Source organism: Dermacentor andersoni, chromosome 1, assembly GCF_023375885.2.
Source record: "Dermacentor andersoni chromosome 1, qqDerAnde1_hic_scaffold, whole genome shotgun sequence".
Lineage (NCBI taxonomy): Eukaryota > Metazoa > Arthropoda > Arachnida > Ixodida > Ixodidae > Dermacentor > Dermacentor andersoni.
The window spans coordinates 128,306,243-128,331,358 of record NC_092814.1 but is presented as its reverse complement, the minus strand read 5'-3'; the positions used below and the strand labels follow the sequence as shown (position 1 = coordinate 128,331,358).

The following is a 25,116-nucleotide window of genomic DNA, read 5'->3' as shown; positions in this document are numbered from 1 at the left end:
TCTTTCTTCGTGACCTGGTTTAATTTGCGGTATTTGATGCAGAATTACGAACTGTCGTCTTTCTATTTGACTAAGACCACGGGTGACGCCCAGGGACTTTTCGAAGGCTGCATCACATCATCCTCGAGCATCGTCTTTACTTGCTTTTGAATCTCTTCACGTTCCTTTGGAGCTACACGGTAGGGATTTTGTCGAATCAGCTGCATATTATAATCCTTGATGATACGGTGCTTGTTCAGTGATGTTTGTTTGGCTCTTGACGTAGTCGAAAAGCAATCTTCAAACTGGTGTATCAGCTCCAGTAGGCGCTGCCGCTTAGAAGGCGACAGGGTGGAGCTGGCGTTGACAAAGGTGTCTAGGGCGGGATGGTCGTTTTTTGTAGAGTGAAACAATCTTTTACTTGGGTGGTGTCGTCGCAGTACACAATTGTGGTACCCTTTGTGAGAAGTTCGTGAGAAGGACTTCCATATGCCCATGAGTCATGTTGAGTACACCTCTAGCAATGGAAAAGCCTTGCATGAGCAGTAGTGCAATGATTTGCTCCGCGATCACATTCCCGTGGTAGGGCATTTGCATGATACAGTACAAGGCGGCAGGATCCCGGCTGAATGGTCACATCATCGGTGATTCACAAACGCTCATGTTGCCCTTTATTCATTGTGTCGCCATACGGGCTGGCAGAAAACGTCACCATACATTCCAGAATGTTTATGACTGTGCCTTGATCTCACAGAAAATCCATCCCCAAGATGAGGTCCTTGCAGTAGTCGGGGAGAATGACGAAAGTGGCAATGAAGCTGGAATTACCAATGTGGATACGGGTGGTGCATGTTCCCGTTAGTCTCATTAGCTGACCCCTGGTACTTCTTATGTGGGGCCCATTCCATGGCGTCTTCACTTTCCTAATGTGGTTGGCCAACTCTTCCCACATAATCTAGAAGTCTGCACCGGTGTCAACCAGTGCGATGATGTGATGTCCATCCACCACGGGCAATGTCGTTGGCGTGAGTGTTCATCGTCGTCATATCGTCTTCGTCAGCATTCGGCGTCGTCATATCGTCATTGTGGAGAGTGGGGCGTGGGTATTTTTGGCGTCTCGACACGGGGTAACCTTCCCTCCGGAGGTCACTGCCGTTAGTTTCCTCGGCGCGGACTAGGGGAGAGAGCATCCACCCCTGCCGACATCAGTGGTAAAACTCTGGCGGTTTGGGGAAGTGTAATTAATGCTCAGGTGACTGGGACTGCCAGCGAAGACGTGGTAAAGCTGCTTGGCTGGGTGACAGCTGATCACTGCTCTGGGCACGATGGTCGTCGAAGTGCAGAGAAGCAGCAGGCAAAAAGGCACCGGTTCCAGCATCTGGACGGGGGCAGAAACGGGCAATGTGGCCTGGTTCGCCGCAGTGGAAGCAGAGTAGTCGACGGTCGGCCGCATGCCACAAGTCGGTACGGCGAACTGGAGGTTGTCTCACAGACTCTCGTTGCCACTACGGCATGGGAATGGGCCATGGCTGAAATGGCATTACCGGTGGTGAAAGGGGAGGACGTCGGACCATGTCGGCATAGGTCAACGGACATGTTTCTGGACATGGGGCTGGTGAGGAGAACGCTTGCCGCAACTCCTGGCGCATGACTTCGGCAGCAGAAATGACTGGTGACTCTGTAAGAGGAATGCCAAGGGCTTGCAGCTCTTCACGCAGGATGTCTTGAATTATGTCCCATAAAGAAGTGTGGTCAACAATCTGAGCTGTGGAGCTTATTGGTGTGTTGTTGGGCTGGCGGTCAAAGTGGCGGCAACATTGCTGAAGTGCCCGCTCGATGACAGTCGTTTCCTTGATGAATTTGTTGACCGTTGTTGGCGGGTTTCGTACAAGACTGGCAAACAGCGGTTCCTTAATTCCCCACATAAGATGACGCATTTTCTTGCAATATTGTTGGCCTAGTTGGCTCATTATGGCAGCCAGAAAACACGAGGGACAAAGAGTCTAAAACAATGACAGGCGCACTAACAAAGTTTATTTCTTTATTGCATAGAATAAATACGGGTCATTCTGTGTGATCAAGAAGATTAACTTTCAGTTGTTAGTGTGCCTGTTGTCGTTTTGGTCTTCTTGCTTGGCCCTCGTGTTTTCTGGTATCTATGTGCCCTAGAGGCTTTCCTTAAGGAGTGCTGCAGCAGCACAGCCGCTGGATAAAAAATAAAGGTGCAGCCTGCCATCTGCATCGAAAACTCTGTCCTCCGCTGTGGTGCCACCAGTCAGGGACTTGTCGGGGATCGGCATAGAAAATGCACCAGGAATGCACTTGGAACACCGTCGCCCGTGGAAGCTGACACATCCCGTCCCCGGCAGCTAGAGCCGTTCGGCCCAGCCAAGCGGCCAAGAATGCAACTGCGGCTGAGACGTTCGTTCCCATTGCAGCCCACCTGACGTGGCAGGCCGTACCTTTTTTTTATCTAGTGGCCGTGGCAGCAGTAAGCTCTGATAAGTGCAAATGAACCTCTTGTGACTCTGGAAGCTTCATTTCTAATTACTGTTCTTCATACACAGCTGCAAAACTTCTAAAATCTATTACCTGGATGAGATTTTAGCTGTAAATTTGTTGTACAAAACTGCGTGCATGCATTTTGGTGTTGACATTCTTGTTTTGCAACTGATTAGAACATAGTTACACTGGAAGCATAGCACAGAAAGGATAATCGACAAAGACGACAGGACAAGCGCTAACTTTCAACACAGCGTTTATTGCGGAAGAGGAGTATATATATGCAACTGATTCTGCTAAGAGAAAGGACATAAAAGCTTTACAAAAATGCCACATGCCGTCATGCCATGAATTCAAGCTCTGTAGTTGATAATGCCAGACGGCCTGCTGACGCGTAGATCAACTGCCCGTGCAATCTGAGATGCTTCCTTGATTTCTCGTCAGGTCTTTGCGGTGCCAGTAAAAAATGACCGTCTTATCGAGCACGGTCATTTACGTCTTATCGAGCATGGTCATCATTGTACTGGCACCGCAAAGACCTGACAAGAGAAATCAAGGAAGCATCTGAGATTGCACGGGCAGGTAATCTATGCGTCAGCAGGCCGTCTGTGGCATTATCAACTACAGAGCTTGAATTCATGGCATGACGGCATGTGGTGTTTTTTTAAAGCTTTTATGTCCTTCTTTCCCTTAGCAGAATCAGTTGCGTATATATGCTCCTCTTCCGCAATAAATGCTGTGTTGAAAGTTAGCGCTTGTCCTGTCTAGTCTTTGTTGATCGTCCTTTCCGCGCTATGCTTCCAGTGTAACTATGTATTACCAACCAGCCCAAGCCTATACTCTTCTGATTAGAACAGCATGCTGAAGTTTGTGAAATCTAGTGAAACCAGTTTTTGTGGTACATGTGCCTATGTGGTACAGAATCCTATGCTGCAACTAATGCTTGAATTACTGAGGGGAGGCTGGGCTTTAGTCATCTTACAAAACACCTTTATCCCACCGTTCCTCCGTTTTTAATGTATTTTGTGAACGGAAAGGAATTTATTGTTATTAAGTACGAATATGAATATGAAGTTTACCAAAATTGCATGAGTGTACTGCAATTTTTTAAAGGTATTTTTAAAACTCCTAGCATAAATGTGCACTTCACGTTATATTCATAACTGTGCTATGAATGTAATGCAAGTACTTGCAAGGTGGCTTCCACTAGCTGGTTATGAATCTTATGAAGAACTTGACTTACTTTCCTTACAAGCATATTTGCATACATCAGTTGTTTAAGAGGAAGCTCTAGCTTGGCAACTCTTGTCTTAATGCATGGGAATGGAGAAATCATTTTTCTCGACAACCACCACTCTGCAATGAAAATTATCCCAATTTTGTAAGTGCACCTCACATTACATCTAAACTGGACAAAATTGATATATTATACACCGCTCTGAAATATACCAATAATTTGTGAGTAGGACTTTTGCAAAAACCTTGTAAGCTTTATAAAAAATTCACGTAAGCTGCAATTTCATATATCAAATTTGTCCGGTTTAGATTTTAACAGATGCAGTTTACAGAAATGCGATATCTGTTTTCGATGCACAGTTACCAAATTGTGAATGTTATGCTTCTATTTTTTTTTTCAAGCTTACCAATATTTAGCCATTCTTGTAAAAAATTGCAGGCTTTAAATCAATATCCTGCTTCCTACTGTCACTAGAATTTAACTTTTTCTTTAAATGCAACAAATTTCATTCAAATCAGTCAGCATTTTTCTCATTAAAGCATTTGTGTATTTTATGTGTATGATTTGAATAAGCGTCATCAGAGTGGACTCTGAGCTAAAGTTTCTTCTTAAATAAATCTGCTTCATACAGTCACTAGAATTTAACTTTCTCCCTCAAATGCAACAAATCTCATTCAGGTTGGTCCAGGGGTTTTCTCGTAAAAGCATTTCTGCATTTTACATGCATTTGAATATGAATAGGTGGCATCGTAGTTGGCTCTGAGCATCAGGTCGCCCCAGTGTTCTGTTTGTAGTTGCATTATGTACTTTGGGTCAAGGTAGGTGTTTCAAAGGAGTTTATACATGACTAGTTTACCAGAAGTGAGAAAAACACAGATCTCAAACATAGTTGATCCTAGTTATAATTAAATAACTTCATTTGAAATATTATATCACTAAGCTGCTTTTTTTTTGGTGGTATGACTGAAATGGATGGATGGTTAAGCTCAGATTAATCCATGCGCATTGTTGGCAAACTCTGCCTTATGCTGAGAAAGGTGAAATATTGTGCCACTCTATGGAGGAAAAAGATGATCCTCTCCCCATTTTTTTTTATTTTGTCCTAGCAAGGCTAACAGTGCTACAAAAATTGCACTTTTCTACATTAGTTTTCGTGGCTCCAAAACTTTATCAGGCAGTAGTAACTATAAGGGGGAGGAGCAGGTGTCAAATTCCAATGTCACCTGCTTTCGATGCCATATAACTAGAGGGATAAAGTGGATGGAAACAAACAAGAGAGATATATTAAAGGCTGTAGGAGAAATGGTGCCAAAGGGGGAAAAATAGTTACATGGAAAATTGTGCTGCAGAAAGGGGAGAGGAATCTACATGCTTTTGCCTAAATCTGTGGGCATGCTCTGTTGCATATAAGCATCCACTTGCTGCAATGTTTATTTTAACTAAACATGTATGTGGTTCTAGAGTGCATTTCCTTCATTACTAAAGAAGTTATTTTAAAGGTTTTTTTTACTGTTTCTTTCTCTTTTTTTATTTCCAAGGTACCACTTCTAGCAAACACTTTTGCTCTCCCTATGACTTGGCTATAATAAGGATTTATTGCACATCCATATAAAATGTAATAAATAGTTAAAGAACCTCTCCCCAGACCCTGCCATGAATTTTGGTTATACTCTAGAAGTCATAATGCACTGTGCAGACAGCGTTCTACCACAAGATCTTTCTTAAAGTCTAGTGGTTGCTGATGTTGAAGCTATGACATGTTCAGGGCATGGTGTAAAAAGGTAAACGACCCTCCTCTAAGCAGAAGCTCTCTCTCATTGCCTTGACCAGCACCAACAAGCAACATTCCTGCCTTCTCCCATATTCGGAGCCAAGGGCCCACATGATGTTTATGTCCTGACTCCCACCTCTGTTCCTTGAGAGCAAGGGCATGCTTTCATTTGAATTTTTAGGTGTTTTTGTGGTGTACAGTAGCGTAATACTTTGCACACGATTTTCACCAAGTGGTCTACACACCATTCTTGCCTGTTTGCAATTCCCAAACCTGGTGAGGGGCTCTTGAGTGCTCCAATGCTCCATTTGAAATGTTTCCTATTGTACTCGTACTATGCAAGACTCTCCTATACAAGAATTATTTGGGCATTTTGGCAAGTCATGTTCTGCATGTACCTGTATGGTATGAATCCTGCTGAAAGTGAAAAAAATGCACTGGCTCTCTTCTGGCATGATGCTCAACTTTCCAAGGAATTAATAAAAGGTGGGGGAGAAAAGGGGGAGGGTTTATACTCTCGCTGCCTAATTAAATATTAGACTGTGTACGTGAAGGGTGCCTCTTGCCTGATCATAGTCCAGGTCTTCATAAAGCAACTGCCATTGCTGTGCATGGCACTATATCCTGCTAGGTACCTACTGGTCGGTGCATACCAGCCAGGAAGGTACAGGCAGGTCTCCTGGTTAGGTACTTGCTCAGCTGCCATGGAACTGCAATACTAGATCAAATGACTCCCCCTGTAAGAGAAGCCTCGTGCTAAAGACACAACCACAAAATTATAGATGCTTCTCTCTTTATGACGTTAACAAAGAGCACACTGTGTGAGAAATATAGTGTGTTTTGTAATGGTCTATTCTTGGTACATGAAGGTTTACAACCTACCACAAAATGAAAAAATGAAAGTAAATAATTCTGAGTTGCCATATTGGCACATTGTGATAGAAATTCGCCAATAGTAGCTTTATGGTTGTTGACAAATGGCAAGTGACAGTAATGCTTTCAGAAAGAAAAATGTTTGAAGACATTCATAAATACTACTGCTGGATAAGATAGTATTCAGGCTGTACGAATATGCAAGAGATGGCCACACCTCAACTGGGTCAGTGGCATCTTAATAGCTAGCAAGAGCAACCTAAGGTGACTGTGCACACTCTGCTGGGTTTTCTTGCCAGTTGGAATTTATTGTAAGAATTGTCTTTTTGCAAATAAATGGATCATTGTGGTTGAGAGTGTGTTCCTGTTTACTCTTTATCAAACTGTCTGTGTAATGCTTTAATAAAAGCACAAAGTGAACATACGTGGACGCTGTTAAAAAATAAGCGCATTGTCATGTATCATCTTGCTAACATTTAGTAGGCATATAAGTGCAGCAGTTGTAACTAGAACAGTGTTAACATTTTGCGGTATATGGCACATTTCAAAGACTTAAATATATATATCTCGCAGGGGCCCTTGTAATGTCAAGAGTTTGGCGTAAGCAGTTCACAGTAAAGATGACACACAGTTTACCAAACTGTTAAACAGTTACTGAAGCAAAGTGTGAGGGCTAGTTGGTATTCCATGATGATATAACCAACGCGAGAGTTGATACGAAGCACAAAAAGAAGCTACAATGATAAGCGCTGCCCTTGTCGCTTGTTTTTGTGTTCAGTGTCAACTCTTGTTCTGGTTATATCATCACTACAGTTACTGTCACTTTTGTAATTGAGATGGGGCTTCAGCTGCTTTAAATGTGCATTTTGTTGTGCACAGTATTTCTGATATTGTCATGTGTAGATAACAGCCTGTTCTGTTTCTTCGGCACTCATAGCATTCATCTGGTATAAACATTTTTAAAAAATTGTCTGCCATGTGAAATAATGATTGCTTTTAAACAGGAGTGAAAGTAAAAATAGCAGAGCAAAATGGCACCATTTCACTAAAAATTATCAGAGAAGTGCCTGTCCATGTCTGTCCTGGTAATCCCACATCTTGCAATTTAAATGCTACTCATTATTGAATACAGTTAACTGATCTTTTGGACACAGGCAGGGCTGCAAAAATGTCTGAATAATTATGGCTGTAAAAGGGAGACAGGTAAAATGAGGGACAAGCAAGGAGATCGAGATGATCACAAGGTGCAACTGCAGTAAATGTACCATATGAATGGTAAAATCAATTTAGTTGTTCTTTACAATGCCAGCTCAGTGGACAATTCTTTGACAGAATTTCGCTCTGTGTTGTGCTTCATTTAAATAATATCTACGTGGAATTTCGTGGTGGTCAAGACTACGGGTGCATTCTGCATTTGCCCATAGGCTCCGTGCAGTAAGGTTTGCCAGCAGCCAATGCGAAATTAGTTCCAGTGCTGCTGAAACACTGTGCAGTAAACAAGCTTAACACATACTTCAGTGTCAACTTTCCGTATTAGTCAAGAACTTGGAAAGTAAAGCTGTTGGCACATATAACAGCCATTATTTTTTTTGCAAGTGTGAAAATACAGGTTTTTTGATAAATCTTAAATGTCAAGGTTGCTGAAGTATACATATTAAAATCTATGCACTCAAAAAAATATGTTGCTATTGTTCAGGGTTTACTCAAAAACAATGACTACACTGTCTAATTCCAGAAGCTGGCCATTCATATAGATTGTTGCCTTCGTGAAGTTTCAGCTCCAATACGAAATTAGTACTTGTTTAGCTCTGTCATTAACCTAAATTATCTGCTGCAGTAAACCTTTACTGCTTTATTCTGCTCATTATATAATTAAAGTTTTGTTTCATGCAGCTCAAGGCTCTTTCCCATGCTTGTAAGGTGCCCATAACAATTGTTCAAGCAACTGGACCTTCTATTGAGATAGGAACAGAATATAATGCTAAGCCTATCTTTCTAAGGTAAGTTACTTGCTGGTACTGCATAACATCAAACAGCTATACTTCATTTTGGACTGTATTATGAACATGGCTGGGTAAATGAACTCTGTGAAACAGTGGAGTAGTTTTTTGTTCTGGCTCACATTGGGATAATTATAAATGAGAAATTTTGCTTGTTTTATGCTATATGTTCTTATCACTTTTACTTGGAATGCATGCAGCCTCAGGAAATGAGAGGAAAAAAGAATGTAACAGATGAGTACTGGTGCCCTTCAACCCCTTATTATGTGTTTCGGCACATGCAGGATGAATGAAGAGGAAGAAGCATGTGTCCACAAAAATCTTATAAAATTTTACATGACAGCAGACATTCATGCATCTTATTTGTCTTATGCAATAACTAAGCTAGCTGGTCTTCATTTCATCCCCTTTTGCATTTAAGTAGCATGGTATGCAATATAATGCACACTTGTGTAGATAATAACAAATTCTTAGAGTTATTTATCTGTGCAAGATATTTGTACAGTGAAGCATGTCCAACAAGCAGCTGCAGTTGCGCCAATAAGTTGCCTAATGCATTTAGAAGGAGAGAGGCAGCTGACTGCAGTTTATCTTAATTTGCAAATTTTTCTTTTATGGAACATTAAAGAGAAATATGAAACCCAGCTGTTTGATTACATTTATGCAATATCAAGTATGCCATTCTTATTGTGAGCTGATGTTGACAAGGTGCTGATGCCGCCCCCTTCAAATTTTTGAACCAGCTTTTGAAATCTGCTGAGCATTAGTTGAATGAATGCTTATAAATAGGAAAGGATTACACTGTAGCTCTTGCTAATGTTAAACCAGTTAAGTTGAATTTACGGGTATGAAGAACAATGTGAGAACATTTGGTTGACTTCCCATAGGCCCATTACAAAAAAATATCTTCAAACGAACTGCTAATTCGGCTGAGTTGAACTTCTACAGCCATTACCAATGCCTATTGGCCACTTTGCTCGGGAAGAAGCCCAGATTGGCAGCGCTTGCAAGAGCAGCGCTGCATAGGCAACAAAAAAATCTCATACATGCCTTTCTGGCGGGTAGCAGACGTTGCATGGTTTGCATGGTCGCTTATTCTTATTGGTGCAGTTGTACGAAAGACTCCACATTCCAGTTGGCTGTTCCAGTCAAGTGTCTTTGTGGTTAAGCCGAGTGCCCTTGTTACCCTTCCAAAGTTGTTATAAAGATGCTGTTGCATTTCTGTTGAATTAAACAACAACAACAAAAAAAAAGCAGTAAGGACGACGAGACGAAGACGACGATGGGACAGGTTGAAACTTTCAACTAAAGTATATGATAGTATAAAGGCAAATATACCCTCTGCAAATCTTCCTGGCAGATGCACAAACAACCATAAAAATATTGCTTAATCTACTTACGATTACATCGCACTGGCTAAGAAAACTCATCTCATTATCAGCGAGGCTCAGAGAAGTGTCAGTGACGCAGGTGTTCTTCCACCTAATTATGTGGAAAGCCTACAGAATCACCCATTATGTCTTCGTTTTTCTGCAGCCTATAACACTTGTGTTATCAAACACTGGGGCGCATCCGCACTGTCTGTAGTGACTTGGCAGGTGAGTGCCGTCAGTTGCAAAAAGGATAGGACAACACTTGGATCAGTGACACTTCTCTGAGCCTCACTGATAAAGAGAGGAGTTTCATTAGTGGCACAGGGTGATTGTAAGTAGAAGATTAAGTGGCGTATTTTTCTTATGTTTTTGCAATGGTTATTTGCACATGTGCCAGGAGGCTTGCTGGAGGACTTGCCTTTTTACTATCTTAAATTTTAGTTGCAATTTCCAACCTGTCTCATCGTCTTCATCTAGTTGTGTTTAACACTGTATTTTAAAGCAAAGCTTTCTTTGCCTCTTCCTTCGACTTTTCCGCAGCTGCTGTCGCTGTCGCAGCGTTCATACAGTCAACGACCGATTTTCCGGAAGCCCAATTTTTTGGACTTTCCCGATAATTTGGTCGCATTCGCGGCACAGCCATGTACCCCATAGAGTCAATGTAAAATAACATCTGAAATTTCGGACGCAAAAAAACCTTTGCCGTCCGATTTTCCGGACATGTTGCCATGACCGCAGGTCCCAAACGGCATTAGAGAGTTTTAGATTAGGGACCCCAGCGCTTGCGTCCCCCTAACCTAAACCACCTATTAATCGAAGCCACCACCGCCGTCATTTTTATTAGAGAGTTAGGGGACGGAAGCGGCTTGCGTCCCCTAATCTAAAACTCCCTATTACCTCACCACCTCGAACGGGCGCTCTCGCACGCAGATCCGCAGGGAGCCGTAGCCACCACCGCGGCAACGCTAGGCCTATAGTTACTTCGACGTTTTTTTACCAAGCGTCTTGCTGTTCGGTGCTGTGTTTTTCAATAAAACAATTCGCCGCTGTTAGCAATGCCGCCGACTCCTCTTTATAGTCCTCGCAAATTGCTTTGAAGTTCGGAAAGCACGGGGCGTGCGTAATGCCGGTTCCAGAAGGTCAGCTTCGCCTCGACACAGCACTGTTAGGCGGCGAGGCATACCAAGAGTGAGAAGGGGCAATTTTCACGGGACACGGTATGTATTCCTTAATTATACACGCGCGCACCTGCCGTCTCCTATCGCAGTACGAGCACAGATACGGCTAATAAGTGTACTGGCAGGCCTTCAGAGCTATTTCGGGCATGCCTGTGGCCATTTGAGCCCTTGGGGGCAGTAAAAGATATGCATTCATTTTTTCGACTGCCCGATTTTCAGACGTTCTCGCGGCCCCTAGCGAGTCTGAAAATCAGACGTTGACTATATACTTCACAGGAGCGTGGCAGAGATGAAAGGCGACGCGAGAAACATAGTTTGACGTTTCCATCACGTCTCTACAATGCCCTATGTAGGTCCCTGGGCGTCGCAACAATACCTTCTAGACTTGTAATTATCCGTGACCCCCGCAAGAGCATTGCAGAAACTGCAGCTCTTACATTCGCACTAACGCACAACAGTCCGGAGTGTAGGTAGAGAGGAGGTAGGGAGAGGAGGCAGAGAATTGGTAGAACCGTCTGAATAACAGCCTTGCCACACTTCGCTCGCGTACATGGGGGGAGGGCGGGAGAGGGAGAAGGCAAGGAAACGTGTGGCACGACAGTGGATACAGACAAACGTTGCTCGAGGTCGCGGGTTCAATCCTGATCACAGCAGCCACATTTTGATGGGGGTGAAATGCATAAACGTGTGTACTCAGATGTAGGTGCCTGTTAAAAAATCCTAGGTGTTTGAAATCAGACTGTGTGCTTTGGACATAAAGCCCCATAATTTAATTAAAGTTTAACATTTCTGTCAAGATGCACTGCGCCATGCAAGGCAATGAGTGCAGTGATAGCCCTCCCGCAGGCTACGAACAAGGGCGCACAATGCCTCAGGCAAACATGTCTCGCTGTGTTATGTGCACTACGTAACAGCAAGTAATGCTTAACATCAACTCACCACCCTAGTATATCACTAAACACTGATGAACTTAAAATGTTTGCCGTAAACATCACTATCAATTATCATGAATCAACGCGAACAGCACAGAAAGCTTCGCTTACATTGATTCCCACAGTGCATGGGACCTGCATAGTTTCTCTTTTTGGTGACATGTACCAACAGCCCCAGCTCACTACTTTGTTGACTTTGTTTGGATTAATATGAATATCATGTACAATTTTTACAAAGATAAAGCAGAGGTCTAGATTCGTTGTGCTCTCTTGTAAATTCTTCTAAATAAAATTTCACACACAGCTTTGTATTTTATGCTTAAGATGGCCAAGTGGCTGTGTTGACTGAGTTTGTGTGTTTTAGTGCCACGGTTGAGTAGGTGACCTTTCCGCTGCAGGCATTTTATGGAGATGAATAGATTCAGGAGATAGTGGAGGAGACAAGCAGGTATGCGCACCAGAAGATTTTGCATCCATCCATGGTAAACAAAACATTTTACTGGGTGCTTAATAGTTTTGACCGATTTTTTTTTTTAAATTGTGGTATTGAAATCTGTAAATACAGTTCCAATCACAGTGGCATCAAAGTGGGTCAAAGCAACTGCAAAGGTTTAAGACTACATAAAGCAATGCTTTGTGTGATGTATATCTGTAAATATCTTGTACATCTGGCTTTTGGTATAAAGGCCATTTCATTTTTTTTTTGTGTTGTGGATATTTTCGTGCACCAGTTATAGTGCAATTAGAGTTTTGTGCATCACTTCTGTTGAGACAAACTTCTAATAAGACAGATTTTCATGGTCTTCCTGACTTCATGGTTGTCGAAGATATCCGCTCTAGCTGTTCTAGAAATAATGCTGTTTTACAGTCTTTTCGAAATATACTTTCCATGAACGTTTAAAGGCTGTTTAAAGGTGTCATAATGGGAGTCTGCTATTTTAGAAAAATAGTCCTGCAAAATTAGTAAATTTCTCCTGCACAAAAATATCTGAAATACAAAAAAATACAATGAAATATGACATCACATCTGGCACCATGGTTGGAATGTAAAATTCAAAATGGCGTTTGCCTTCCATTCTCTCCGGAAATGATCAACATTTTTGTGCTAAAGAAATGCAAATAGTGTTTTGAAATAATACTTCAGAAATCTGTATGGATGTAATGCCTCTCTTTAGTGTGCCTTTAAAATGTGCACTGTAGTGTTGTAAAAAAAAAAAAAAAAAAAGCGCTGGCCATGTACATGCTACTAATTTTAATTTTGCTGCAGTTACCACAGGTGCTTGTATGAAATGGGAGAGCATTACAACTCACTTGTCCCTAAAAAAAATGAAGTGGATGAAGGCGACCGCGCAGGTCTACAGGTCTAGAAAGATGGAATATTCTCACTAAAAGGTAATGTGGAATAAAGGTGTCAAAAGCTATCGTCATGAAAAATGGCTATTCATTCAAACTTCATGCATATTCCTAAATACTTGCTCATTATTTTAACTTGAGCATTTTCAAGTCTATACATATGCTCTGTACCCCTTTAAATGCACAGAGGACACTAATATTGACTGTCAAGAATTGCTGTGGTGTTAAAGTGCACCTAATCTTGTATTGAATTTAACAAGTTATATTTCTGAGTATTTCTTAATTGTGTCGAGTTGCAACCTATGCTACACTCCTTAGTATAGGCACTGCATGAAATGTACTCCTAAAGCTGCATAGGTAGCATTGCAAACTGTTGCATGCGTTGCTCTAATGGACAAGATCACCCGAAGGTCCTGAAATGAAACTTCCACTTTCTGTAGAGATTGAAAAATTTGATCCATTCATATGTGGAGCTTGTTTCAAGATATTTTCTGGCATAAACCTAGACTTGGAACTTTTCAATTTTAACTAGAGAATGCTGAACAAAACAAAACAGTAAAAAATTGCTCTAATCCTTGAGTAACAAAAAAATAGTTGACACTTTTGCCCTTGAAATTTCATTTCAGAGGATGCCAGCTGCAGTGCTTCTGAAGTCCAAGATAAACAAGCTGTTCTTATTCACTTCTTCTGAGAAAGGCTGTGCTAAGGTGCCTTAGTTTAGAGAAGTAATAAAACTTATAACGTACCTGAAAATTGCTGCATCCAGGATGGTTGCCTCAGCAATGCTTCCTTTTCATGCTAGGAAGAGCGACTTATAGAACACATTATTTCTGAGCACAACACGACTCACTGGTAAAACTTTAACCAGTGTAATGCAGTTTCCGAGGCAGTCTTCTCGTCTGCATAGAGCTAGTGGAAAAAAAGTTACTGACAAGGTACTATTATCTGGTTTTCTTTCTTTCTGAGCGTGCCAAGATACTTGTGTGTAAAGATATTGCGCCTTCTTCCTGTGGATATCTAAGGCTTGCAAGTACCATGTTCATACAACTAACTGCTTGCACCAGAGGTTTTTTGGCGTTGAAAATTTATTGAAATCCTGCAAGTTCATCAAACTCAGCTTAAAGCCTACTACATGAGTTGTATACCTCATAAGCATATATATGTATTATTAGCCTTCCGTCATTTAGTGCTACCAAATTTATCTGCTTTTGACAGTCGGTTTCTTTGTACCTTCAAAGTGACTCACCTTGCTTCCCTACATGTACTTGCATTATCACTTAAGAGACTTAGATGGGCTAGTTGGTTGCTGGCTTCATGGAACATGGTTATAACGGCACGTCTTGAGGACAGGACACAGCAAGAATGCACACAAAACATTCAGCAACTGTCCTCTGTCCATTCTTTCTGTGTCCTGTCCTCAAAATGCGCCGTTATAACCATGTTTGCATTATTACATTTTGTTTCTACCTTAGTTATTTAAAGACAAGTTTAACTTCCCATTCATCCTTTTCACTTTTTCTTGTATGCCACATGGTGCACCTACTTATGTATACAATGAAAATCTACATCAAGTATCGCAGTGGGAAGTACGTGGTGTACTCTTATAAAGGCCTTTTTTTTTTTTCATGTTATACTCATAAATTTTCCATTTTCACAGAACATCGTGCTGAAATACGCTTTTCAAAGGTGAACACATCAATTTTTGCTGAAAATGAATGATGCTAAATTGGAAGTCTATTTACACCTACTACCCGTGGTCTTTTTGCTGTGGTCCTGTTAAAAGCAAGTAACTGACTGAAAGTCCCGAGAAGGCCTTGCTCCAAGTGTGCTTGGAGCTTGGGACAGCAATGCCAAAAAATTTGACACAAAGTGGAACAACTGCCATAAACAGTATCTGCTGTATTCTTGGTGCCTTTCTTCTATCACTGTGTGTGGAAGGAATAGCACCATGAGAATAATTGAAACCTTATACCAGAAGAATTTATAATTTGGTAGCACTGACTACATGATTTGCTCACCTAGGCTGCACAATAAATGCCAGAAAGGCCCGATAAGGATGCACAGACCTCATAACTGTTATACACGCCTCTTCATAAATTTTGGCGATATTGAGCACTGTATGCTACTTTCTTTTGTCCATCTAGTGTCATTGAGTTGTTTTCTGTGGAGTAGTTAACCATGGGTATTGACACCCAAGTTCAGAAAGAAGCATAAGGAGCTCAGATTGAACACTTAAGAAAAGATTCCTTATTTAGATTAGGTGAACTTAGCAGTGATGGGGAAACATTAATTCTCACATTTCACATTGGGTTAGTTTTCGCATACAGGTGCACAACTACTTTAAAATAAAAAACACTGCAGTGACCAGAATGACAATTTTGAATCCAAGTCTAAATGAGTAAATGTTTTGTTGATATATTGTACATCCCAAACCTGCAACTGTGGGCTATTATGAGTGCTGTAGTGGAGAGGCTCTGGATTGATTTCAACCACCTGTTCTTTTTCACTCTGCACCTAACTCTAACAAAGTGCTCTTGCATCCTTACCCCGTTGAAATGCGGCTAGCGAGGCTGGTGATCGAACCTGTAACTCCATGCTCAATGGCAAATGATAAAATATATGTACTGTCTTGCTCATTATTACTGTTGCAGACAAAGAAGCCCCTAAAGCCCCCTTTGTTAATGTGTAATGCATAATCAACACCACGGTTTCATATAAGGCCATTTTATACATAATCACTTTGTAACTGCTAGTTTTGACAAACTTGAAAGAAAGAAGTTTCCTATTATGCAATTTTAACAACTGCTCTCGCTGACTATGGATAAGGTTGCCAAGGTAGTGCTTCAATACTTCCAAATTTGAGATTGAGCATTTTGTTAATTTAAAGGTGTAAAAAACACTTTCACTCTAACCTTTTTCATTTCAGTTGAAGAAAATTCGTCAACGGAACAGTTCAGACAAGAACTTCCTTTAGAAAGAAGGCTTCTCCTCTTGATGCATTCAATAAAATTATTCAAATTTTACTGTGCCTGACCAAGCAAAATTGTTTGACTGAAAATGGCCAGAACATTTCCCTCAGTTTTACTTCGGTAACCACCTGCATGTTATTTTTATTTATAATACTACAAAAATGGCAGAAATTGTGCTTCAGGTATTATTTCAATGGATGGTACCTTCAACAGCGGTATTAAAGCAGATGTGGTCAGTGATGCAAGTTGTATGGCCGCAAAGGTCATTCAAGGCGCAAGCAGTGCATGTGAAAATAGACCTCTGAATTACTGTGATGTGTTCCATGTGGTGGTACTAGTGTTAAGGTGGCTTGCGCAGGAAGTATGATGTGGATGATCGGGGCACTGCCATGTGGTAAGGAATAAAGAAATGAAGCTGTGGTAAAGACACTCTGGAGATTGTATGCTAGGAACTAAATGATAGTGCTCTAGTGAAAATGATGAGTAGTTGGCAGAAATCTTGTGGCACAGTTTCGTACTAAAGAATTTAGAAGGGTACAAAAGTAAGACACGGAAAGACAGGCGACAGTATAGACACTTGGCTATCTGCTGTCAAAAAAGTGCTTGTGCTATTGTCTGTTTTGTCCCTGTATTTTTTGAGCTATTTTAAATTCTTAAGTATAATAAGCCAACTCACCCAACATATCTGGCTAGGTTCTGAACTGATTCTAGTGTTTCGTATAGGTTCGACTGGTAGGAGACATAAATGGCACTAAAGTTTGGGCTGAACAAGGATGTCATAGGCAAATAGTTTTATGGAGGAATGTGCAAAGTTTCATGGGAGTAAATGTCAAAAATTAGCATGTAAGGAGCCAATGTAAGAAGTGTTAGTAAAATTTATGTTAATATAAAGACCAACCGGGATCATGAGCATTGTAATGATGAGGATATTTGAAAGAATTGGGAAGAGCTATCTGCACTTGTTAGTGATTTAAAGAGGGGAAAAAGTTATGATGACAATGGAAGTTAACTAGTGAGGTCGTGTTAACATTCAGTCATTTTTCAAGTGCTTCACCATTGTATTATGAAGGTAACTTTGGATTTTTGAGGCATTGACCTAATTAGCTTATAGGGTGGCAGATACTGCAATGTTTGGTGAACAAATTCAGGTTGGGTGAGAAATCAAGAAGAAACTCATTAATGTTAAATTTGTAAAGAAAGTCCAAAGTTTAAGGATGTGCAAATATTTGAAACTGTTTAATAATTAGTCGACCATTGTCCATTCGATTTGGTCCTTGAATAGTAACTATTCGAAAATCCAAATATGTTTTTAATAGTTTTCGAATACGTCACGTCGTCATCGTTGCATGATAAAACATGAAATTGAAGCAAAAATGCGATAATTGTAACCAATCAAGTGTAGACATTGCGTACCAGAGCACGCTGCATCGCTCATCCAGCCATACTTTTCCATCTAAACAATCAATCGCAATAAAATGTTGCCTAGATATGGTATTAGGCAGTGGGTACCATTTGGTACTATATATAAATGCAGCACCCATGTCCTCTTGTTAAAGTAAATGAATACGTTTCATTGCAGCATACTTGATAAAATAGTGGCATCATCTGCCGCAACCATTCACAATAGAAAATGAGTGAAAATGAGTGTAGTTGATAGTAGTGGTAAAATGGCTGGACATTATTTGCAAGCTATTAGAAAAATATTCAATATTCGATTTCGCTTGGAGCACTATTAGATTTGTATTTGATTTGCTCTCAAAAATTACTATTTGTATGCTTCTACCAAAGATTCTCCCTTGTGTGTGTGTGTGGGGGGGGGGGGGGCATGAAGCAAAACACAGAGGAAAAGGGTAGAATATATGTTAATGCAAACTGCTGATGGCCAAAACAAACGACATCAATAGAAAAGCTGCAATTGAGGATAGAGAGTATGTCCTGGAGAAACAAAGCGAACTTTTATGGATGCCATGGCTGGAGTTTACAATGGACATTTTGCTATGTTAGGATTGATTGTGTCCCTTGAGTAGACACTTGTGCTAGAGACTGGGCGATAATTTGTTTTGACAATTTTGGGGCATTTTTCGGAAAATAGTACAGTCTTATCAGTCTGCCAGTTGAGTAGTACAGATCCGTTTGAAAAATTTTTGGTGGGAACAGTAGTGTCCCTTAAGTCCCTTTGCACTAATGCCATCATTAATCATTCTCTAACGTCTATTAATCATCTTAACTTTTATCGTGGGTAAATTAAATGGTTGGAATTTTGAAATGCTATCACTTTGTTTATCTCTTTACCCACAGTGCCGAGTAGCATTACAGTGGGGGGGAAGAGATGATTGGTATATAGAAGCAGGTAAAAAGCAATCAAAGCAATTGTGACGAACAGCAAACAGTCGCAAAATGCAAAAACATCATCACAGTGATGATGCAAATAGCTCATTAGACATAATAGATATAGCTTCTTTTGGCTGTTGGTCCCTTTCTCTTAGAGGTCTAGGGAAAAAATACACGTTACTGAATGTATTGCTCAGGACAGTGGTGACTTTTGGAGCCAATGTCCAACAGATGTTGCATAGTGAAGGGTCCTCTCAGTGATAAGGATTTATGGCTTTGCAGAAGTTCTTACGATTGCTCCATAGCATAGAAGGTAAGCTGAAAGAAAAAAATTCACTTTATTTGAGCAGTTGTTTAATGACAGCATGACGGTTGTTCCGTGCTTGTAAAGCACCTGAAAGTTTGAATGAGCAAAACGGTAGTTTTTTTTTTTTTTTTTTTTTGTAGGATGTTTCGAGGAAGAATTAGACCACAGAAAACAAACACATTTAGTTATTGAAAAACTAAATCATGGGGAATGGACACATTTGGTTACTACAATACTAAGTGTAGCATTTTGAATTTGGGAAGGAGCCAGTTTCACTCAGCAGGCTGCAAATGAGAGTGGAACTTGTCGAACTTGACCAATTATTCATGCTATTATGGATGCCTCTATCATAAAGTGTGATGTAACTTTATAATAAGTTCTGCTTTTTAGTATGTTGCAGGGAAAACACTATGAATGACTAGATGACCACTGAAAGCCTGGCTGATAGTGCACAGTTGCAAACTGGTTCACTTGCTACTGCATGCAAAGTGACCTGGAACAACTCTATGAATGTGCCATATCAGAGCTAGGGAGATAAAAACACCTAATACTATTGGAAATGTTGCTTTGGCACATAGCGACAGAATTTTCAAGTGCCAATGGGGTTGGCATTTGGTTCCTGTAAAGATGTCAGCCATGTGAACCACCATTTCTGTTATTACAAAAACAGCATACCATGAATGCCTCCACAATAAAATGACCTGTATAACGAAGGAATGATTCTGTGCCAGTTCTATCATGAGCTGTGCAATGCGCGACCTTTACAACGAAGTGACCTGTATAACGAATGATTTTGGAGGCATCAAGCACTTCATTATAAAGGCATTCAACTGTAATTCGTAAGGGAAGGCAGAATTTCTGAGCTGCTGAGCAACTAAGTAAGCTACATTTTGGCTGGTGAAAATATAGTGGAAGAAAATGAGGCAGCTCATGAGAGAATCTTGTTTAGGTGCAATATGTATGTCAGTATACAAGAAAGCAAAGGAGATGCATCTGATGGTAGGCAACCATTGTACTAATTACTAGGTTTTGCATTCTACAACTCTAATGGTGGTGTGATCAGATTACAGTTTTTCTTTCAAATAAGAGCATGTGAAAATGCTGTTTAAGTTGTGCTTTATGGCTTTATCAAATTCTACAAGATGCTTGTGAGCATATCCCATGCCTTGCTGCAGGATTCATTCATTTTTAAAGGGCCCCTCAGCAGGTCCCATTGGAAATTTTTATTATACAAAGCGTCCTATCAAAAAAACTTTCGAATTGGTTCATCATTAGAGGAGATGGGAGAAATTGAAATGTCTTATTGCTTTGTTGACAGGAGGCGAGCTTCACTGTCAACATAAATACTCTTTCTTTTTTGCCTCGACTAGTATTTGCAAGCGATATTCCTGCTCTGCCTTCTCCCACACTTGAGCCAAGGAACCACATTGCATTCATGTCACGAGGCTCGCCTTCATATCTTTTTCTCCTCTCCTCATAGCGTGGCACACTTTCACTGGTGGTTTTGCACATTCTGCATTGGATGACTTATCAAAGTCACATGCCATAATCATTGATGCTACAGGCAATGTATCTTACATTCAGGCATTTATGCGTGTGACCTTGATTCTCCAGCAGGAAGCGGCTCCCACGAGAGGAAGGATGTAAAGGCTTTCATTTGTAACTTGAGCCATTTTCGCATTGTGTAGCAGTTTGATACTTTGCAGAAATGATCTTCAGCACATGATCTATGCATCGTGCTTATCTGTCTGCAATGTCCCAGCCTGGCGAGGGGCCTTTTAAGGACAAAGAACACAAGACTGCACCAGGGATATCTGTTTTCAGTGTCTACTAAAAAAGCATACAATAATGAAGTTTAGGATATGTATTCTATAGAAATAGATTGCATGTTTTCTACCTGTAGCTTCACATTCGTGAAAGAAGTACAGCCAGTCTATTTTGGCTAGTGTAGCTTTAAGGGTATCTCAGTTGATCGGACTTCTGTAGTACAAGTACAGTAAACCCTTCTTATAATGAAGTGAACACAATGGTAAAAGGGTTCAATAAAAGCAGCTGTGCTGTAAAAGCTGTGAAAGTAGTGTCCCAGCTATTTGGAAACTTCGTAGAAGTAAACAAAAAGGCTGGTTGACTTCTTTGGTGATCCAACTGTGTTAGTGTGCGTGCACACACACACATACAAATACAAGCACAAAAAACTCAGTGCCCTTCCACTCTGTGAAGAAGGACGACCAGCGAAGCTGTTTATGTGGGCCCGTTAATGGCGAACTGCACCTCTGCTACGGGTCAGCCTGGTATTGCACTATCTTCGAGATCGGCCCACGTATGGGTAGTGCTTTATACCTGCGTCACCTCCGCCGTGGGTCGGCCTGGCATTGTACTATCTTTGGGACTTTTTTCTACACGTAGACATGATAGCGGAGAAAGTAGCCCTTAACAGCTTCGCTGTAAAAACGGAGAGGGTCGTTCTAATCTGCCATAAATTTCTGCCACGTATGTGCAACTTATTTTCCAATTTCTACAAGCACTGTGTTAAGCTATATTTTCCACTGCTGCATTTAATTGTTGAAAATCTGATGCAGGCACTCCTGTGCCTGTACCATTTTCGGCACTTCCCAAGGTATCTCCTCTCCTCAAGAGCCTTATACACTTGTTTGAGGATTTCAATGAAGCCATTGCATACACTAGCAACCATAAATGTTTAACTCCTTGCAGATTTCTCAAGAGGGACCACATGACATAGTGTGCACACTCGGTATATTAGCGTGACATGGTCATGCTAAACCAGAAAAGCCAAAGGTTTGAAGAGGTTCACTGTGCTGGCATGACGATGCTGGCAGGGCCCACTAAAAATGGTTGTGTTTTCCTAGTTTGCTACCTCCAATGCTTTAGCATAGCTTCCGAGATCGTAGGTGCAGCACACACTCTAGGGAAATTTTGGAGGCCACAAGATACCTTATACATGGCAGGCACCATGTGCCTTCTCTAGCCAAAACCATGACACAAAGTTCTAGTGCAGTGGGTGCTAGGGTGGCTAGAGTTAGTCGGAATGCTGGTTCTCTGTGTTGTGCCATTGGAAAAGGAATGGGAAATGCTTTGGGAGTGGCATGCAAGCACATTCCTCTCTGCATTGGCAGCTGATGAGGAGGAATGCCCAGGAACCTGCCCAGGGCTGTACCCAGGAATTTTTTTCGGGAAGGGAAGGGGGGGGGGAGGAGGTAGGGCCACTGCCATTTGGAAAGACTTATACTGGCTTATTTTAGTGTGTGAATCAAGCACATCACTTAAATATAATAATTAGAGAGTACATTTAAATTAGTTGTACCTAAATAAGCGAAAACAACTGGTGTGCGAGACTTAATTTCTGTTGAAAGCTAAACCCCATGAGAGCGATTTTGTGCACCACGGCGACGAGCGACGGCTTCGAGCGACGTATAGGGCCGTTGCTTGAACAGATCGCACGGTCTTGTCGCTCGAACGCTCGGTTCTGGAAATCTAGAATTCGTTGCCAGTCGCCCGAAAGTGCTATGAGCGACTAGCCAATAGCTCAAAGCCGGAACTGGATGTACATCACTCAAATACTGTTCATTGTCGCACGGAACGAGCAAACGATTGAATTTTTATACGTGCAAGGGTAAGAACCTGCTGCAAGACCCTCAGAAATATTTTATGCTGCTTTTTACAGTAAAATACATTAACTTAAATTACTAAACACGCGTCACGCTGGTTTCGGCGCGTATATTGCTGCCCTCATACCGGCAACACCAGGGAGACGTCGCTCAAAATCATCGCTTGCATGGGGTATGAATTGTAGGCGACGAGCGAACGCGACAGCCATCTCCATCGCATTGCTTGTCCCGTGCAAGATTGCTTGCACAGGATTTACACTTAAAGCAAGAAATAAAAGTTTGGACACTGCAGCCAGTGTTTTATGAACAAAAACTGTCTTTGCCCTGCCTTTACTATGCACCATGCCTATATACTGGAAACTGTGAGCAAAATAGTTTTCCACAGTCAGCGAAATGTGTTTTTCGCTGCAGTTCTGAACGCTAGTTGCAATTTCTATGTAGATGAATGCATGCACTTGTCGCAGATGGTGATGGTAGATTTATGCACTTTGTTGGGTGTGCAGACCCATTATTTGGGCATATGTTAAGTGTTTTGTTTGCAGGGTTCTGTTTGTTTTTGACGAGATACCGATCTCTGTTTATCGACGGCTCCTGACATAACACAATGCAACTGCAATACAAGAAAGGTATGAATGTTTAGAAGCAAACAAACAAGTAGCTCGACACTCAGATATTTTTGTCACCGTTCGCACATTCTGCTTGCTGAGAAGTTTCCTTGGAATCATGGAGAGTGTAGAAGGGTTGCAGCTTGCGCTAGTTGGGGCTAGCTTCTAATGAATTCTTGAAACATTGCGAGCAGTTTAAATGAAGAAGTTCTTCCTTCTCAGCAACTTGCAAAAGTCTGTGCGAACCTGTTCTGGGGTCACTTAAATTTATCAATTGATGCTGAGCAGTGCTAGTCCGGTCAATCTGTATTGGTTCATACAATTCTGGAGGTAGTTCTTCAGCTTTCTCAAAGTCTAGAAAGTCCATTCCGGGGTCAACGTTGACACATGTAATGTCGCCAGAATAGAAAGCAGGCTGTGGATATTAGGAAAAATGTTGCGATCACACATCCCTAAGGCCTACAAAGCGCAACCTGGGCAATCCCTTTCTTCGATGTGGCAGTATTTGCTCATCAACTCTGCTTCGATGGCATCAGCCGAAGGAATGTCGCCAATGTAAAACTCAACTGCGTCATCAATAATAGAAAGGCTAGCCGATACGCAGCATTTCGGCAGCAGCATGTTAAGCGCAAACACAACTTTCCTATGGGCATCGAACCGGTCTCTTAATTGATTTTCGAAGTCCACCAGCAAATGCAAATACACATTCTTCCGATAGTGTTCTATGAGAGTAGCAGAGGGTATGTTGCTTCTTTGCACCTGCCTTCTGGCAATGTGTGGTGGGGCCATCTCAACATTTGTAATTTACAGCAAAAAGAGCGATGTCTGAAAAATGTTATTGAATTCTGTTTCTGTACTCTCCCTTTATCTGGAAAGAATGTCTGTAAGATTCTTTACTGGTCGCACACTTGAGACAAGTTGCAGTCAACATTTTTGCAGAAGCTTGCTAAGTGGCAGTGTTAAAGAAAAGAGGTCGCTACAGATCTGAAGCAAAACGGCAAACTCGGGCTTTGTGATGGCACTGAGCAGTTGAGAAGTTTTTGATGAAGTATCAGATGACACGCCTTCTTCTTCCATATATTCGAGAAATTTGAAAATGGGCGTGTACAGCTCAAGAAAATGCTGAAGTGCATCATGACTCTCCACCCACTTTGTTTGGAAAAAGGAGAGAACTGATTTTCTTTCTTGTGTTAAGTTTTCTACTTGGTCTTGCAGCTGGTTCGTCGTCTGTGGCGAATGCACAGGTTGTGCACAAGCTGTGCACAAATGCACAGGTTGTGGATACGGTTCCCAAACAGTTGCGAATGCTGGGGAGTTTGCATGCATGAAGCAGAGCAAGGTTTAGCGAGTGGGCGTTAAAATGCACGTACAACGCTTTGGGCGCCGTTTGATGAATGAAGGCTTGAACACCATTGAGGTGGCCGCTCATTGATGCTGCGCCGTTGTGTCCTTGCCTACAAAGTAGGTTCAGGTTAAAGCCATGATCCCTAACACTGTTCAGGATTGTGCTCGCCAGTGCTTTGCCAGTGAGGTCATACATGGGAACGAAATTACAAAATTTTCTTTAAGTATGGGTAGTTTCAAAGCATTGTGTTCAATGTACCTCACACATAGGGAAATGTGGGCAGTGCGAGATATATCAGTGGCCTTGTCAGCTAGAGCTGAAAAACATGAACGCGAGTTCCTGAGTTGACATTGTCAACCATCTTTCTTAGTGTGCTTTTACCACAGAGAGTGATCAACTCATTTTGAATTTTTGGGCTCATGTATAGGACGATCACTGGAGATATCTCAATGTGAGCTCTCAAGGCGGCATTTCCACATTTGGCCCTCATCCTAAGTAGTGCGCAGAAATTTCAGTTGTCTGTCAATGGCAGCATTTGAGACATATTTATTGGACCAGAGTCGTCTGTGCCACGAAGTGGCACTTCTTGCCTGCCACAGAAAAGGATTGTTTCTATTATCGGTAGCAAGTCCTTGCGGTTTTCTTCCGCCTGCTTTTTAACGCAGTGGTCAAGTTGTGTTAAGATGTCATGCTGTGAGTGGGACCAGACTGCTAGAAAGTTCTCAGATAGTGTTG

The 25,116-nt window shown here is 41.5% G+C and overlaps 2 protein-coding genes across 8 annotated transcripts in view; one reads left to right on the top strand and one right to left on the bottom strand.

Annotated features, from left to right (window-relative positions):
- The window catches only part of LOC126544145 (deubiquitinase OTUD6B-like), a 42,958-nt gene extending 26,727 nt beyond the window's left edge, over nucleotides 1–16,231 (top strand). Inside the window, exons 9-12 of one of the 5 annotated variants that reach the window (XR_008608741.2) lie at nucleotides 8,256–8,362; nucleotides 13,113–13,237; nucleotides 13,825–13,905; nucleotides 16,125–16,231. Coding sequence is in view for 1 of the 5 variants with exons in the window: in XM_055062013.2 (XP_054917988.1) it covers nucleotides 8,256–8,362; nucleotides 13,113–13,212 (207 nt within the window). In the remaining 4 variants the exon portion in view is untranslated. Of the gene's footprint in view, nucleotides 1–8,255; nucleotides 8,363–12,243; nucleotides 12,328–13,112; nucleotides 13,238–13,824; nucleotides 14,134–16,124 lie in introns of those variants that run through there. The other 4 variants (XR_008608740.2, XR_008608739.2, XR_008608742.2 and 1 more) reach the window with 4 other exon arrangements.
- Nucleotides 1–25,116, bottom strand: part of LOC126544138 (NACHT domain- and WD repeat-containing protein 1) — a 132,147-nt gene that overhangs the window by 8,791 nt on the left and 98,240 nt on the right. For 2 of the 3 annotated variants that reach the window (XR_011893283.1, XR_008608738.2), the window contains exons 18-19: nucleotides 9,413–9,583; nucleotides 6,056–6,226 (exon numbers count right to left, since the gene is read on the bottom strand). The gene's annotated coding sequence lies outside the window, so the exon portion shown is untranslated. The remainder of the gene's footprint in view (nucleotides 1–6,055; nucleotides 6,227–9,412; nucleotides 9,584–25,116) is intronic. The other variant, XR_011893285.1, reaches the window with a different exon arrangement.